Source organism: Hirundo rustica, chromosome 3, assembly GCF_015227805.2.
Source record: "Hirundo rustica isolate bHirRus1 chromosome 3, bHirRus1.pri.v3, whole genome shotgun sequence".
Lineage (NCBI taxonomy): Eukaryota > Metazoa > Chordata > Aves > Passeriformes > Hirundinidae > Hirundo > Hirundo rustica.
In genome coordinates, this window is record NC_053452.1 from 34058249 (window position 1) to 34072839 (window position 14591).

Sequence of the window (14591 nt, forward strand, 5' to 3'; positions counted from 1 at the left end):
AAAGTGTTAGTTCTTGTGAGGAGGGTAGAAGGGAAATGGACTTCAATTACACTTAACTTTTTTTTGCAAGTCTAAAGAAAACTCCATTTCAGCAAAACATAGTTGGGTTTCAATTCCCCAAATTTCATTAAATAGTGTTTCTTTTAAGACAATTTACATTTTTCTCATTCGAAGTAAAGGGATGATTTAAAGCACTATTAACAAGGAGGTGGTGCTGTTAATGTTTAATGTCAATATGCAATGGCATCTGCTATAAAGGCTAGAAGAGCAACACAAGTTTATCTTTACCTCTGAAGACTACTAGAAATTGACTAACACTGGAGAAAAGTTTCAAGCGCAGCACACGACTCTAGCTCTAGGCTGCTGCCAGGAAGCCTCTGCTAGTCCATACACTGCCACAGGGACTGCCAGCACACCCCAGGGCCCCGATGGCGGCAGCGCCACGTGTTCTCACGTGTACCCCGTGTCCCTCTTACAATGGGTGCATCTTCTCCCTGTCTTATGGCATTAAAACGCAAGTTAGCAGCTAACATTGCCACTACAGTTTTACAGAAGCATTAAGCTGAACAAAACAGCAGTTAAAACAAATTGAAGCGCTCTGTTAACTCCGCAATAATCCTTCCTCCTGTCCTACTCCCCGTCCAAGTCCTTCTGCTCCTTCCCTAATGTCTATTTTACAATAAAGAGGTTAAGTGGATTTTACATGATGCAAGCGCAACTCAAAGACTTTTGCCCTATACATATAACCATGTTAAACTGTGAATTATACATGTGATAGATCGCTAACAGAGCAACCACCAGTTTTTTAAAAGAAACACAAGTATTTCAGCATGTACAGTAATGAGTTTAAAACTGTCCAACATCGTCGCTTTCATACATTCTCTTCCTCTTTATAGCGTTAACGGGATTTTAGACCTTGATGGCGACAATCCCAAACAAGAGTAAAATGAATTTATTTTATTGCAAACAAACGTCTAGAGTTAAACTTCTCCACCCACTTTCTTTAAAGAGAAAAGGAATCAGCAGGCTAAGGAGATACACCCATTTGAGAATTGACATGATTAAAAATTAAGATATAAAATGGGTGACTCACAGTTTCATTAGCTTACAAAATGGTGGAGTAACTACTACAAGCACACTAGGTATACAGTATTTTGTGGGGAAAGAGTTATACAGACACACAGCTAACTTCATATAGATCCCATTAGACAACTGGATTTACAACAAGTTTTGTTTAATAAGAAATGGGCAAAGCCAGCTTCTTTTCAGAATCAAAATGCAGAACAAATGGAAAAAAAAAATTATGGTGTTGTACCTTCACAAGTTTGAGCCTCCACAAATAAAGCAACCGAGTTTTACAACTTTAAGAGCTTCTACATACACTCCACCATCACTATGTAGCCCCAGGTTTCCTCTTTGCCCCCAACATCTCACTGAGTTCCAAATGTTACAAAAAAGTCCTAGTTATTGCCAGAAACTTTTGCCTCCCCCTCCTCCCCCCCCACCCAAGAGCTTCATAGAGAGGATGGAGTGTAATAGGGAGCTTTACATAATCTCATGGTATTTGAGGGCTACTAAGATGCCTCCATACGAATCTGGTTGCTAACATTTCTATAGTATTGTGACATGACTCACGACTGTTTCTTAGAAATTGGGGGATGGGGAAAAAGGAGAAAATTCTTTAATAAAAAGACACCAGGTACAAAGCAACGTTTTACTTTTGTTGTGGTAAAAAAAAAGTCACATTTTACAGATAAAATGTAGAACCCTGAAATACTGACACATTCTCTTTTCGTGCACAATGCTGAGGTTCTCTTACGAATCACTTTAAAACTGCAATTAAAAATGTACAAAAAAAGAAAAGAAAAAATCAACCCACAAAGCTTCTAAAAAAGGAACCCGCAGGCACTTCCTCTTGTGGAATGTTTAAAAAGTTAGCCTACTAAAGAAAACAGTCGACTTCTTGTGAAGGTTTTGGAGAAATATGTATCAGTTCATTTATTTGGGTATTCAATAATATCCTTGGTGATAATGCTGACTCCATGGCTTCTGACCCCAGAATTGCTGCAACAGATTAACAGATAGTTAGTTTTAACCTGCAATCACATAATGGTTAATTTTCTTACTTGGGAAAAAAAAAAAAAAGCATTCAACAAATATCTAGTTCCCCTGGAACTCGAGAAGATTAAAGTCCTCCCCAATAGCAGCAAGTTCCTGAACAACTGAAGGCAGTTAAAAGTTCACTTCACAGCAGTAATGTGAAGCCAAGTACTACATACCACTAAGAACATTAAGCCACAGCTGGTATCTGATATATCAAGACCATCAAGGCAGATTAAGTTTTGCAGAGGAAGCTATTTATAGTGGCATTACCTAGCATTACAAGATTTTGCTATCCACTTTTTAACAGGCCTCTATTTTAGTCGCATTTTGCAACATTTAAGTTAGCAATCAGTAAAAAGGTAAAGTTGGGACTACTTACACCCTGCTGCCACTGGTTGTAGCCCTGAGATTGGTTTTTGTAGCCACGATTATTTCCCCTTCCTCTGAAGTTCTGCAAGAAGACAACAGTTTTTAACTACTTCACCTACATGCATTTTTCAGCAGTGTCCTAATAACAATCTTTATTACCACCAAAATACCACACACACCTTATAGAAGGTATCAGCCCCAGGTTAATAGAAAAACACATCACCAAAAAAAAACCCCTCCCTGAAAAACACTAGAACACTAAAAGCCTCCTCCCTCCCCTCTAAGCAATTGCTTTTTAAGCATGGGGCAAGAACCTCAGAATTATTAAATCAGCTCAAACTGTTGTTGCCTGGTCTGGAAAGCTGGCTAATCCAGTTTTGACTCACCCTATTTCCAGCTGCTAAATTCACTAGGATAACTAAAAATACAAGAGCTTGTCTATTTTTAGTTAGGAAAGGCTGTAGTTGCTACAAGGGTATGTTATCTGATCAGACAAAAGGATATGGGTCACAAAACTGAAAATAGAAGAGCTAGCCCACAAAACTTCAAACAGAAGTTGTGGTACAACAAAGGGACATTGATACAAGTAGATAAAATTTTGCTTTTCCACTGTTTGTCAGTATTAGGCAAACCTGAGCCACGTTTACTGGCTTGGGCTCCATCTGCTGGCTCTTCAGTAATCCCAATTTTGTTTTCCAATACTTCCACCGATATTCCATCAGGTAAAATCTAAGCTAGTGTGTCTTTACAAGTTGTGTTGGATATCAGACACCAAAACAAAGACTCTGTGCATAGTTATTTTCAGAAAGTTCCCTACACTTTGATACACTCTGACCCTCAGGTCAAACAGTTACTATTACCGGGGAAGGGGAAGAAATGCGCAAAAACCCCAGGACAAGCCTTCACACACAGGCACTAAAAATCTTCATTTTTAACAGGACAGAGGTACAGCCCAAACATGAACCCCCCACATCACAGCAGCTGTTACACAGCATTCAGAGCCCTGGGCACATGCACTGAACTAGAAAGGCCTTGCAGCATGGCATCAGTGCAGCACCACAACCAAGTCTGTGACTCCTCACAGGTCACCAGAGCTGTCAAACAACATCCAAAGTACTGTAGTTGCATCACCTGGTTGTAGTTTCCCCTGTTGGGCATTCCACCTCTGTTATAGTTTCCTCTGTTTGAGTAGCCACCTCTGCTTGGAAAGACAGGGCCACGAGGATATGGGTAGCCAATTGCTCCACTGCTGCCACCGCCACCGCCTCCACCACCTCGCTGAGGCATGTTGCCTCCCCTCCTGTTGTATCCACCACGATTGCCAGGGACTGCAGGGAGAGAGTTACTTTCATCAAGTGGTTGTTAGGTCTTACACATCTCCTACAAAGATGAACAGTGCAGTCCAAGGCAGGACAAGCCTGTCACTCAACCTGGACAATTAACTATGCACCACAACGTTAAACTTACTGAAATTTAGACCGAGGTTCCCGCTGCGTAATAACTGCAATGCAATTACTAAAACCTTTCTCCCCAGCAGCAGCAACTTCCAGAAGTCACAGATTTATTTCTAGGCTCACCTCCTCCTCTGAAGTTGCCCCGCATGTTGAATCCTCCACGTCCTCTCTGACCCCTATTAAATTGATTTTTATTGCTCTTCTTGTTCTTCTTTGAGCCGGTGTTTTGTTTCTTTTCTGGTGGAAGAGCTTTCTTACTTTCTTCTTTATACTGTTCCAAAAGCTTCTGAGCTTCTTCTTTTTGCAACTCTACATAGATTATTTCATCAAAACATTCTGCTACCTCTGGCAGTGTGAAGTTCCCTATAATTGCAAAAACACTGAGTATTCAGCATCTACATTCAGCTACAATCAAAGCCGCAATTTAACCACCTTTCCCCCACTGTTCCTCCCACCCTCTCCATCCCCTCAGCATAGGGACAAAATTACATAATCTGAGCATTTAGAAAATATAACAAAGGAAATAAACAGGTCTTCATGGAATTGCCAGTACTGTTCCAAACCTCGAAAACATTCTGCCTATCTTTTTTTTTCTTTTATAAGCCTCCACTCATAACACCAGTTTCTGCCAAATATGTCACGTATATAGGGCACTTTATGCCAAGACAGCTTTGTGCATCTGCATGAAGCGTATCACCATAACTGAGTAGTGTTAAGGACTGCAGCAGAGGGAACACAATATAGTGTTATCCTACCAAGTTACAATAGTCTTCCAGTTTTGTATAAGTACAACTGTTTAAGATAAAGTGATTTTTTAGACTTCACGTTTACTTAATCCTTTAAACAAATACTCAGCATCCTAAAACACAGTATAGGATTATGTTCCATGCCTTTCATTTTGAGAACTGCATGCTCTGGAAGATCTTTTCCCTCCACCTCTGCCTTCTTTTGTGTTCTTTGCTTGTAGTCTTCATCTTTTGGGCAAACAACAACTGCTTTGCGCTGGAAGCCTGCAAACAGGCACATTTTTCTCCTCTGCGCAGCTGCAGACACATTTGTCTGAAAAAAATGCAGTAACTTACTACACGTAGCTGTCATTGTAAGAGTTAAGGAAGTCAACTTATGGTGTATAGACTTCACCTCTACAAGAGCTTGCAATGAAGTTTACAAATAACTGGACATAAAGATGCTGCATAATGCAAAGTTACGAGCTCATATCAATGTGTTAAAATAGTATTCCTCCCACATCCCATATATCTAGAGAAGTTCAGACAAGCATTTGTAGTAATAGCTCAACTTTGTGTCCCCTGAAGTAGTAAGCCAGTAACTGAAACAACTGCTATCATAATGTAACTTTAATCCCAATTAATTACTACAATACAGCCTCTAACAAATTTCCTTAACCGTTTTTCGCTGAAGCTTCTACCTGATCCAAAATGAAATTCCGCTTCTTACGAGCTGCGATCTCAATGAACTTTCCAAGACACTGAGGAGCTCTCTGCAACAGTGTGTTAAGTTTGCCAGTATCTGCCATCTGACGCTTAAAGCCTGCAACCTGTGGAGAGATTTCTCAGTTAGTCAGTGCAGCCCCGCTACATGTGGCTGACATTTTTCTTTGCTAAATGCTTTTCACCACACTTCAAGGGTTGTTCAACTCAAGGCCACAGCTGCTGCAGTGGTAATTGAAATTTAACCCTCCACAGAACGTAAGAGATTTATAAACAGACTCCACAAAATTGGTACCATTCAGTTCAAGGTATACTCATCACAGTATTAATTCCAGCTAAATGTTCCATTCGGAGAACAGTGATGTATAGAGAAGTAGAAATACATTCTACAGTTAACAACAGAAAATTATTTCCGACCTATTACCATAAAAACCCTCAGAATCCTGCCACGTGTGAATTAGCAGCTCAACAAGGTAATAAAATCTTTACACAGAATCATTAGGTTGGGAAAGACCTTTAAGATCACTGAATCCAACCTATGACCTAACACCACCCTGTCAACCAGACCATGGCACTAAGTGTCACAGCCAGTCTTTTCTTCAACAAGAATGGTTGCTAGCTAACAAGCAGCCCATTTCTTTGATACAAAAGAACGCCATGGCAGCCAAAGATCATGGATTTACAGCAAGTTTTCAATATATCAAGAAATGTCTTATCACTTACCATCATTTTGTCCATAATAGTATTTGTCCCAAGAATGTTGTATTTCCCAGGATTTGCTGCTGCATGTTTGGTAACCCATGTAGTCTTGCCAGCTCCAGGCAAGCCAATCATCATCACCACCTACAACAAAAAGTTCTGTATTTGGGATACTAGTCCAAAGACCTTCTTTAATACACAACTTGGGCCAGCAAGCCTAATGGAGACTGAGGGGGGGATGTGGGGGTGAGGAAGGTAGTTCTAGCAAACAGGTCGCAAGACTCTTAAGTATTAAAGCTCCCAAACAAAAATGTCAGGAGTGAGGTGGAATAGTCTCCTTATCTCTACCATCTTCATCCATCTGCTTTAACAACTTTTGAGATGATCAGAAGAAACTTACTTCACAATCTTTCTTCTGCTCAGGTCCCTTTGGTCCTCGGACTCTATCCTCCAGAGGGACCTTCTGGATGAAGGTATACTCTTCAGGTACAGGGAAGTACGGTTCCTCCTTCTGACCAAAGTTAAACTCAACTGCACAGTTATGGCAGAGAACATGTGGAAAGAGTGGTCGCCCATCAAGAACTTCCTTGCTTATTTTGAATGCAACACCAAGCTCTTGTCCATTCTTGGAATATGAGAGTTCCACTTCATCACCATCAAAGTTCTGTTTTTCAGACAAAGCATTATTTTGGATAAAATTAACTCACTTTATACCATTAATTAGTCACGTCACTCTACTGGCTATGTTCACTCAACCTCTGTAACTCTGTTATTTCATAAAGGAACTTAAGCAAATTTTCTAATGAGTCACTGTCAATGATCATCTTGTTCAAAATCTGTGTTTTTATTAAAATGCTTTAAAGACATTTGTCCATAAATATGACATCATGATGCCAGCAGCCGCTGTTAGTAATAGCTGCTGCTTCTGCTGCCTGTCTATGTATTTGCTTTACTGCTTCTAACAAAGCAGTCTAAAAATTCAAGAATGTTTTCCCTCAAAAGAAAATTTAAGTGAAAACTTACAGCAAAACATCCAATCACATCATTTTCATCAAACTTCTCACCAAAGTCTTCAGTCTCACAATTGCATGTTTTTATTCCTTTTAGAGAATATCCATAAGAAAATTCTTCTTCACCTGAAGGAACAATTTAGACTAATTACAAATAGGCTTTCCCATGTAATCTTTTAGACATAAATCATCTTGCAGCTACTTCAGTAAGCTGCTGTTCAAAGTATTTTTATTAATGCCAAAACAAGCTATGATGCCCCAAATAGCTATACAAGCACTTTCTTGTACTCAATACTTTCACTTGCCATAGAACAGCAGTGTTTCCTCATCCCTGTTAAAGAGCCTTACGCTGCTGGTTCCAGATTCATGCTGACAATAAAAGCTGAACTGTCAGATAAAGACATGAACAAGTATTTTTAAACTGTGAAGACCTGATTATGCAGTGGTATACCTGCTGTAACGTAGTCAGAAAGGCTTTCTGAAGTTTCTGACGGAGCACTTACCCCTCCCATTTTAAAGGGAGTTTAGCAGTCAGGCTATGCAACAGCTGAGGATGAAGCTGCAAGGAACAAGCTAACAGAAGTGTCAAACACAAGGACTCAGGTGTAACTTAAATAGAAAGCCGTTGTTGATGTCACAACACACCAACTCGCCAATATTTCCCCCTAAGATGTGTTTCAGCATCAAGGTATGAATATTATTATTATTTGTCATATATAAAATGAAGTTGTACTTCTTTCTTTCCAGCTATTTTCAGAAATTAGGATTTTCCCACCAAGCAAAAAAAAAAAAAAAAAAAAAGATAATGTAGTTACCATGGATTAAATTTTATACCATGCCTCACCCTTTAAAGCGGAGGGAAGGGCAATTCCCCTTTTTCTACTTATAACACTACATGAAAAAGACAAATCCTTTATCTCATCAGGCATTCAACAATGTTCTCCACGACCCATACAAGATCACTGGAAGAATTAATTCTTAAATCATGGCCCTAACCCTTACAGGTCTGAATACTTTATGACTTTATTTGATCCTAGTAATGAACTTTCTCACACCACTTCCAGTGAACGACTCAAATTAAGAGCACTTTTCACAACACACAGACTGCAATCATTAAGCTTGTCCCCCCGCTTTAAAAAAAAATAAATTAAAACTTCAGCCACATCAACACAAAAGCGAACATTGAAGCCTTACCGAGCAACATTCCACTTGTGTTCAGTGACCAGCCAACTCGCACTTCATGTATGTCAATATCTTTTGTATACAGGTGTTTAACAGGAATCTTTTCTGTAACCTATTTGTAAATTATTCGGTAAAAGGTAAGCAATATTTATTATAGACTAACAAGATGGAAGAACAACAGGTAACTCTTGGAACCTTTAGTTTGGTTAAATCATTGCTTAGTCTAAGTGATTACCTTCTGCAAAAATAAAACATGCTCAAGAATATGAAACCACAACTAGTGACTGAACAGTTCTTATCTCCTGACTTAGCAATGAAGATTGAAGATACCATAAATCTTCATCACTTTGCCATAGCAGTTCCTGTCAGTGGCCAAAAGCCTTTAAGTCTTTTTGACACTATTAAAATCATAAACAATGTGTATATTTATTAAAAAACCAATTACTATGAAGTTGAGATTTACAGTATATTACTTTGCTAAGAAAATGTACAATGTGCAAAAAAATCTGCTTCTTAGAGACCAGAGAAAGTATTACACTATCCAATTTTACTGTAAGCAGACTTCCTGGGCAAGCTGCCAGCTTCCAAACAACATAACCAGATTAAAAAAAAAAAGAACAAAAAAACCACCCCAGAAAGAAACCCCAACAAACCACCTAAATACACTAGAATCTACATGGCAACCAGCTGTTTTTCAGCTGTCTTTAGAAACTTTACTAAAATGAAGTGAAAAACCCATCAGTATCCTATCAACCTCTGCAACTATTCCGGTCAGATGACTGAGCTGAAACTCATTTAAAAGTGAACAGGACAATAAATAGTGACATAAATTTCACTTCACTGGCCTTCCAAAGTTACAGGTATTGACACAGAAATCACTCCATGCAAAAGCTTGGATAACGGCATCACTATCCAACTCTCATGGTATCAGTTACACTTGAAAGCACTAGAGGGAAGAGCACAGATTCATATACACAGGCCAATCAACAAGCTGGAGAAGTCAAATTTATTATAAGGCTGATTGCCCTTCTCCAATCTTACCCTCCAGGAGAACTCTTGCTCTCAAAATTCAACTACCTGCTAAATACTCACATTCAATGCATCATGTCAGAGTTAATGATGCTGAAAGGGACCTCTAGAGGTCATCCAGCCCAAATCCCTGTCTAGAGAAGATCATATTCAAAGACTAAGTAGAACCAGAAACGACTGTTGGGATAATTTATATCCTTAAAAAAAAAGTCAGGCTTTCTGTAATCTTCAGAAAGTACAAGCAAACTTCTGACTAGAGAGTATAGAAATACTCAGTGTTGATGCACGAGATGCCAAGTAGAATTTGTGGTTAAAAAATGAGACCAAAAGTCTCACATTCAGAACAAATGCAGTATTTTGGGCATTTGTAGTGGTTTTTGTTTTGTTTGTTTGTTTTTTAATTTGTTTTTTCCTTTGTTTGTTAAATGGAAGTTCTTATAAAAGAGGAAACAGTTTTGCAAACTGAGCCATCTTCCTGTAAGAGAATGCTGTTTAAGGGTCCTATTCACATAAATCAGTTTCAACTAAGTCAAAAAAAAGGTGACAATTATATTTAAGCATGCAAAAGTCTCCCATAAACATTAACTCACCTTCATCTCAAAGCAGACTTTGCCTTTAGAAACTCCATAGGAGGCTCTCCCTCCAGCCCAAAGGAAAGCAAAGCTTTCCATGGTCAGAGAGGAAGCACTAAACCGGTCTCTTGAGATTTTAAAATGTAGGTCACAGTTATCTGTTAATATAAAAATCATCCTGTTTACTCTGATTACAAAATAAAATACAGGTGTCCAGTTTTATGCATTAAAGATGATGCCAGCTTTCAAAGGTGATTTTTAAGACAAACTGCCAGCAAGTACCCAGGGGCTTTCAGAGAAGCAACATGTCTAGATGGAACTGCAGACCGAAAATCTTAGGGAAACCAGCCAAAAATCTTAGGGAAAGCTAGCTAACAATTCATTTTCAAGGTGCCATCTTCCCTTCTGTCCTCAGTTTCCCTCTATTTTTTCCATCTGCTTAGAAACCCCTAACTTTGACCACATCTGTTTGAACCCTCTTTGTCAGTTACCTCTTTCCATCAATTCAGAGCCATCTGCATTGTGCTCTCCACAGTACCCACTAGAGACCTGATTCTGAAGCAGTCTCACTGCCCAAGCCCAAACCTAAGGGCTGCTAAGAAGCAAATGTGAACACAAATGGTTTAAATACTGAACATAGCCTTTGTTTAACAGAGTCAATTCGCAAGTCAAATTAGATGATGTCTATTAAAATAAAGGCAGTTAAGTCAGATGCAGATATGCTAAATGCAGCGAGTATGCTAAGAGAACCTACTTCAGCCCAGAAACACGACCTACACACCATGAATTCACTTAAGAACCTAAGCAGAAATTTGGGTTTACAAGCATCTTCAGAGCTGCACACAATGAAAACTGCAAATGAAATCTCCCAGTAGGTTTCAGAGAAACAATGCCAAATGGTAACAAGAGGTGCACCATGCAACAGTTGAATTCCCCAGAGCAAGGAATCCACAGAAGCAGCTCCAAACCTATCTGATGGTTACAAGAAAGGAGCAAAATGAGCGAACAGTGAGGAATTCTGCTCTGATGTAAAACCTGCATGATGCCAGAATGCGGGCACTGCCACCAAAACGCAGTTTGCCCTGTACTACTGGCAATTCTCATGTACAAGATTTTGTTTTGTCTGCACACAGCCATCCCCAATTCCAAAAATACTATTCGTGATCCAAGTGTCTTCTCATTAGTACTGCTAACACTTGTTTGCTGCATGAAAAGCAGATAAAAATCATAGAGAAGAAACCCACCTTTGCAGGCTACCTTCAGAACAGGAGATGGGAACAGAATTTGAAGTTACAGCTTCTTTGTAAGACACAGGTAATAAAAAGCACTTAAGAGTGGCTAAACCACTTACATATCTGGATCACTATCCAGAAGAGAGAGTGCCAATTCATTACACAATTGAGCCGTAACAGCTGTGTTTCAATCTTATCTCTAAAGTCTGCCAACACTTTAAATCAGGATTTGTCCAGTAACAGGATTTTCTACTACAAAATACTATTATTACTAGAAACAATAATAATGAAAAGTAGTTATTTACTCAGCTATTGGAAGAATCCAAAGCTCCCACAGAAGTGGCTACTCACCAGGTTAGCAGCTAGAAACTTGAAACTTAGCAAAATGTCAGGAATGGCATATTCAGCTATTTATGTGACTGTAAACTAATACCTCGTCCAATTTCAAACCATTTCTTGTGGAATAAAACCACTTAAAACTTCTAATATATATACACCAGACAATGCCAAAAGTTCAGCTTTCCTTCCATGGCACTGTAAGGATCCAACATGTTCAAGATCAAGTTTTCTAATATTGCACTGAGTCCTTATACTTACCCTCAAGAATACAAATGTCAACTCTGCCGTTATGTTACAGTAATAGCAGTGTTTTTAATCTGCCTCAGAAAAACCCTGCTTGTAGGTACTTTTCTATGCTCTGCTGACCAATTCTCTCTGCCACCCCACTTGCACAAACCACCACCCAAAGCCCACACATTCACAGGCTACATGAATGGGTAATTTTTGAGGAGGCATCACCAGATTTTTCTGAACTTATTAGAAGATAGAAAGAACACTCCACTGCGTTGGTACATAAATAGGGGAACTTATGTAGGAAGCTTATTTCTCAAACTCTATTTTGTAAGCACTTACGCTCCTGACCCTCTGAGCTTTCTGGGCAGTAGAGCTGTAGAGCCATTTCACCAAGCTGTCTCTAGGGTGTCCTATGGGCACTCTACACTTACCCACCTTAGCTTCCATACCAGATGAGTATTTTGGTTAAGATTTCTTCACAGAACCATCTATCACTACAGACTTCATAGGAAAACCAAGCTTATTACTGCTAATATACTCATATATCCCTCTGTTCTTTTGTTTGCTAAAAATGAGTGGAAACACAGTATTTTTCTAATTTCTTAAAGTTACCTGGTACCGAAAATCAACAAATGTATCCTTAACACCACATCTTTCCAGAGCAAAGGAAAGCGTGTTTACTCACAAGTATCAAGACAAACCACCGTGTCATCAAAATGTTCATCTTCTTCTTCAACAGGTGGTTGAGGGGACTTGGCCCTGAAAAAACAAAACCAAACAAAACATAATAAAGCTACGCGTATTTTCATCAAGTTAAAATAACATTTCTGTACTCTATTCCTCTTCATCACAAAATGTCGCCCAGCACCAATCCTGTTTACCTGCTATACTTGTTTTCCTCAATGTATTCAAAGTATCCTCGACCATGGTCTTCACGTGGTCTCTTCACTCCCCTCTTCTTCTCACCAGGCTTTTGCTCTGTTTTACCATCTCCTGTAAAAGAAACCATGATTTATTTCCATTATTTTAAGTTTTAGTTTAACTGGAAATAGAATCTGTACGAAGTCTTCGACTTTTTAAGCTGCAGCAAGCAACAGCATAAGATAAGCACTAACATCTTAAAAAGGAACATTGCCACGTTACTAAGGTAAAACCCTGTATCTTGAATATTTACAGGAGACTCAAAACTTGTCACATAAATCAGAAATGATTTAGCACACGGAAACTGCCAATACACCACGCAGCAGCTGCAGCCAGTACGCCCCTCAGTGTTAGGATTCCCACGGAAAAGCCCAAATTAAAAAAAAAACCCAAACAAAATGGAAAAAAGAAAAAGAGGGGGGAGAGGGAGGAGGGAGGGGAAAAAAAAAAAAAAAAAAAAAAAAAAAAAATCCTCCCGACCCGCCGCGCCTCCAGACTCGCAACACCATCACCACCCGCCCACCGCGGGGGCAGCGGGACATCGCCCGCCTCTCGCAAGGGCACCGTGCGATCCGCACGACTGCGCCTCCTCCCGGCGGGCCGCGGGCGGGAGCCCCAGGGAAAGGATTCCTCCTCCTCCCGCCTCCATTGTACCGCCAGGCCTTCCCAGCGCCATCCCGTGCGGCGGCGGCGCCCAGCGCGGAAGTGACGTCAGGCGCGCCGGGCGCCGCTCGGCGCACAATGCACAGCGCGCCCCAGCGGCCCCTCCGCGCCCCTCCCCCCGCGCCCCTCCCCCCGCCCCCCCGCCGGGGCAGCACGAGGCGCGGGGCCGCCAACGTCCTCCCGCGCGCGCCCCGGAAACCGCCCCCCCCCCCCCTCGGGCCCCCCCGCCCGGCCGGGCAACCCCCGTCACGGCGGGGGGATGGGATTAATGGGCCCCCATCGCCGCCTCCCCTCCGGTTCCCGCCGCCACGCTCACTCACCCCCGGCGCCCTGCGCCCCGGGGCGGCCGCCTCCGCCGCCGCCTTCCGCTTTCTTCTGCTGCTGCTGCTGCTTGGCGGGGCCCGCTGGGCCGGAGGCGGCGGCGGGCCCCGAGGCGCCCCCGGCGCTCTTGCCGGGAGCCTCCTTGGCGGCGGCGGCGCTGCGCGGCGGGAGGAGCGGCGGGGGCTGCTGCGGCTGCTGGGGCTGCTGCGGCTGCTGGTCACCGTGGCCGTTGGCGTCCCCGGCCGCGGCCTCCTCCTCGTCGGCCAGCTCGTCCTCCCCCTCTTGGAAACCCTGGTCGTCGCCGTTCTCATCCTCCTCCTCCTCCTCTTCCTCCTCCTCGCCGCCCGCCTCCTCCTCCATGGGGCCGCCCCCGGCCCGCTCGCCGTTCTCCTCGCCCAGCTCCATGGCGTCGCCATCGGCGGCCTCCAGCCCTTCCTCGTCGTCGTCCTCCATGGCGGAGGCCGCGGCCTGGCCGGGGCCTCCCCCCTGGCGGAGCTGCGCGGCGCCCCCGCCGATCTCGGCCGCCTCCCCCTCCACGCTGCCGTTGCCGGGCTCGGCCGCGCCGCTGGCGGGGCCGCCCCCGCCGGCCTCCTCCTGGTCTAGCGCGGCCTGGAGTCGCTCCATGAGCTCAGCCTTGAGGCCCTTGTCTGAGAGGCGCCGCTTTTTCAGCTCCTCCTTCAGCTCCGACACCTTCAGCTTCTTCACGTTCACGGGCGAGCAGCTCATGGCGGCGGCGGCGGCGCTGGCGGCTCGGTCCCTGGGCGGCGCGCGGACGGCGGCGGTCAGGGACGGACGGGCGGCTCTGGCTCTGCCTGCGGCGTGCGGGTGCCCCGGCGGGCGGTGGGTGCGGGCGGGAGGCGCGGGGGGTTCGTGCGGCTGCGGGAGCTGCGGAGCCGGACCCGCCTGGCGCCAAATCCTTTCACCGCGAGCTCGCGAGGGAGACGCGCCTCGCGGGGCCGCGCACGCACCAGCGCCGCGCGCGCGCCGCCCCGCCCCCGCGCACGTAGGCCCTCCC

The 14591-nt window shown here is 43.2% G+C and overlaps 1 protein-coding gene across 1 annotated transcript; it reads right to left on the reverse strand.

Moving 5' to 3' along the window:
• Positions 1-210: 210 nt before the first annotated feature.
• Positions 211-14356, reverse strand: HNRNPU (heterogeneous nuclear ribonucleoprotein U). The gene is made up of 14 exons (XM_040058488.2): positions 13576-14356; positions 12553-12664; positions 12357-12430; positions 9885-10024; positions 8278-8377; positions 7097-7209; positions 6474-6737; positions 6098-6217; positions 5353-5481; positions 4817-4985; positions 4050-4289; positions 3604-3800; positions 2483-2554; positions 211-2064 (listed from the first exon to the last, which is right to left on the reverse strand). Exons 1-14 carry the CDS (start codon positions 14300-14302, stop codon positions 2011-2013), a joined length of 2511 nt encoding a protein of 836 aa, XP_039914422.1. The 5' UTR covers positions 14303-14356; the 3' UTR covers positions 211-2010.
• Positions 14357-14591: the final 235 nt, after the last annotated feature.